The 2,857-nt window shown below is 40.4% G+C and overlaps 1 protein-coding gene across 1 annotated transcript; it reads right to left on the reverse strand.

The window, feature by feature from the left end:
- Positions 1 to 954: 954 nt before the first annotated feature.
- LOC140184072 (uncharacterized) lies at positions 955 to 1,398 on the reverse strand. The gene has a single exon (XM_072234357.1). It carries the CDS (start codon positions 1,396 to 1,398, stop codon positions 955 to 957), a length of 444 nt encoding a protein of 147 aa, XP_072090458.1.
- Between the last annotated feature and the right edge of the window lie 1,459 nt (positions 1,399 to 2,857).

Below are 2,857 nucleotides of genomic sequence, written 5' to 3' on the forward strand. Positions count from 1 at the left end.
GTGGAAAAGAAGGTCTGATCCCCATTGTTGGTTGAGCAAATTGGTTAACCATTAGTGGAACAGAAGGCCTGACCCCCATTGCTGGTTGAGCAGATTGGTTAACCATTGGTGGAACAGATGTGGGAGGCACTGGAGGCCTTACAATAGGGTGCTTCCTCATTTGCAACTAATTCACCTGCTCAGTAAAGATGGGCTGTTGTGTGGCATGTGATTCAAGTTGATTGTATCTAATACAGACTGAAACAATAAAAGAATATAGTTACGCATTGAGAAAATATTGAATAAAGACAAGTTATATATTCACACAACAGTACCTCTTCTGCCTGTGGTACAATTTGTGAGAGGGGTATCTCATCTACATGATCTTGAGTAAGTGAAGGATTAGACCTTCTAATCACTTTAGGTTGATTTTTCTTATTTTTCCTTACTTTTCCCTAGACCAAGAACTTTGTAGTCAGATAACAAAAATTACCAATAGGACTGTGGGTGAAAAGAATATTTACCAAAGGATCACTTTGAGGTGCAGCTGCACTAGTGCCCTGTTGTGGCTGATCCTAGTGAAATGGATAACCAATAGTTAAGTAAGATAAATCGAACCCTGACCATTAAAATACCAGACACTTAAGACCCTGACCATGTCTATAATATGGCAAATCAAACCCTAAAATACATGTGGTGTGTTCTGGCTGGGAACATTGGTGACTACAATCTGTAACTTAGCAGCCCTGCTCTCTTTTTTGGTCATAGGTGTCCAGTTTGGGTCCTTAGCTTTATTTTGCAGGTCTTGTAGTAATGCCTAGTTTGGCCACACTTACTGCATGTGACTTCAAAATTCTTCTTTGCCTTGTTCAGGTGCATTTCTTTCTCAACTGGATCAACCTTCCTCTTCATTTTTGAGCAGTGTGCTGGTCTCTTTATTGGTGGAGGATCACATGGTATTGCAGTAGATGGAATCTAGTACTCTTTACTATTCATAGGTTTGATGCAATGTTTGTAAGTGGCCCTAATGGATTCCATTGTCAGCCATTTATGCACAAACTCCTCTGGCTTCAACCCAATCTTGTACATGACTGCAACGGCATACCTGCAAGGCATTCCTGAAGCAAAGTACAGTATTTTACTATGGCAATAATCAGGTGTACAATACATAGAGGTAATGAGTTGGAACATAGAATTACCAGTGAGTTGCCATACATTGCAGTTACATGTCCTTTGATGTATATTTACCCCCATCTTGTGGTTTCCCCTATGCACCTCAAATAGAACTATGTCGCTGTCTCCGGACCAAATTGCTCTCCACTTATTGGCACTAGACTTAATAAATTCATCTAATTTTTTCTGTTGTACAGGGGCCAATAGACCATAATAAGCCTCCAATTTTCTCTTATGTGTTGCCATTTTTCTCATCAGGTAGCACCTTAAGTCCTCACACATCGTAAGAATTGGTTTTCACAGTATTCGACAATCTTTGCGTTCCATACCTCGCACATGTTATTCGTGATATTGTCAACTTTGGGACCATGACTGAAGTAAACCTTAGTCCACACTGCAAGCTCAAATCTTTGAAGATACTCCCAAGCTCCAGTATTGACTTTCTTCATTTTCTCCGTAGCAGTGTTGAACTCTTCGAATGTGGTGCATCGTGCACATTCCCATACCAATTGTTTCGTTTGCTGATCCTTGAAATGCTTTATAAAATTTTTTCAGATATGAAGGACACAGTTTCTGTGGTGTGCATTAGGCATAACTTCTTTTATGGCCAGCTCCAAACTCTTCAGGCATCATACATACAAATTAGTAAACAAATGAATACCAACCATGAACATAGTTCAACAATGAAATTAACATAGTTAAGTTAGACATGTTACCTTCTGCTGGTCCGAAATGAAATTCCAGCCAAACTGTGTCACTTCTCCCAAGTCCTCCTGTAAGAATGTCAAAAACCACTTCCATGTGTCTTTGCATTCGTTAGGGACAACTGCAAAGGCAATGACAAAGAAGTGGTTATTAGCATCTTGTCCAACCGCACTTAAGAGCTGGCCACCATAGTACCCTTTCAGAAAGCATCCGTCTAGGCCGATAAGAGGTCTGCAACCCTCTTTAAACCCCTTCTTAGATGCGTCCAGACTTATATACAACCTATCAAACAGTGGAAAAGAAACTGGCTGGGGAATTGTCTCCACTAATGCTGTTGTCCCCGGATTACTCCTATGTAGTTCATTCAGATAATCACGCACTTTTCCATATTGGTCCCTTGCATTACCAATGACAACTTCCCTAGCAACTTTCAAGGCCCTTGCAATCATTCTTGGGTTCACCTGGATGTTGTATTCCTCTATCATATGCTCCATTGCATGTCTTGGCTTCATGTCGGGTTGAATGAGAAGTTTTTTAATTAGTTTAGATGCCACCCATTGACGGTCAGCCATGTTACTACCATAGTCCCGAGCACAAGAATGCTCATCAATTAAGGTCTTCACATGGAAGCATCTACCGGCAGAATTCCAAGAAATATATATCAACCAAGGACATTTATCAGCTGCACATGCTTCCCTCAATCTATGCTTCTCATTCTTAATGTATAACATGTCCTTTCTTTCATGTACGAAGTAGTCTTTTAGTGCCTTTTTGAAAATCTCAATTGTTGGAAACAACTGTCTAACCTTGAACTCAATCTCACCATATTCAGTATCTTCATCAAATGGATCATATGCTATCTTACCCTCGTCCTCTGAAGAGATTGGACTGTTGAAGGCCTCACTCTCATACTCATATGGCTTTTCATAGTCACTGTCCATCTCCACATTAGTAGGAACCGAGCCAGACTGATGAAGCCCTTCATCCATATTATTTTTGT

This window comes from Arachis hypogaea, chromosome 4 (genome assembly GCF_003086295.3).
Source record: "Arachis hypogaea cultivar Tifrunner chromosome 4, arahy.Tifrunner.gnm2.J5K5, whole genome shotgun sequence".
Classification (NCBI taxonomy): Eukaryota; Viridiplantae; Streptophyta; class Magnoliopsida; order Fabales; family Fabaceae; genus Arachis; species Arachis hypogaea.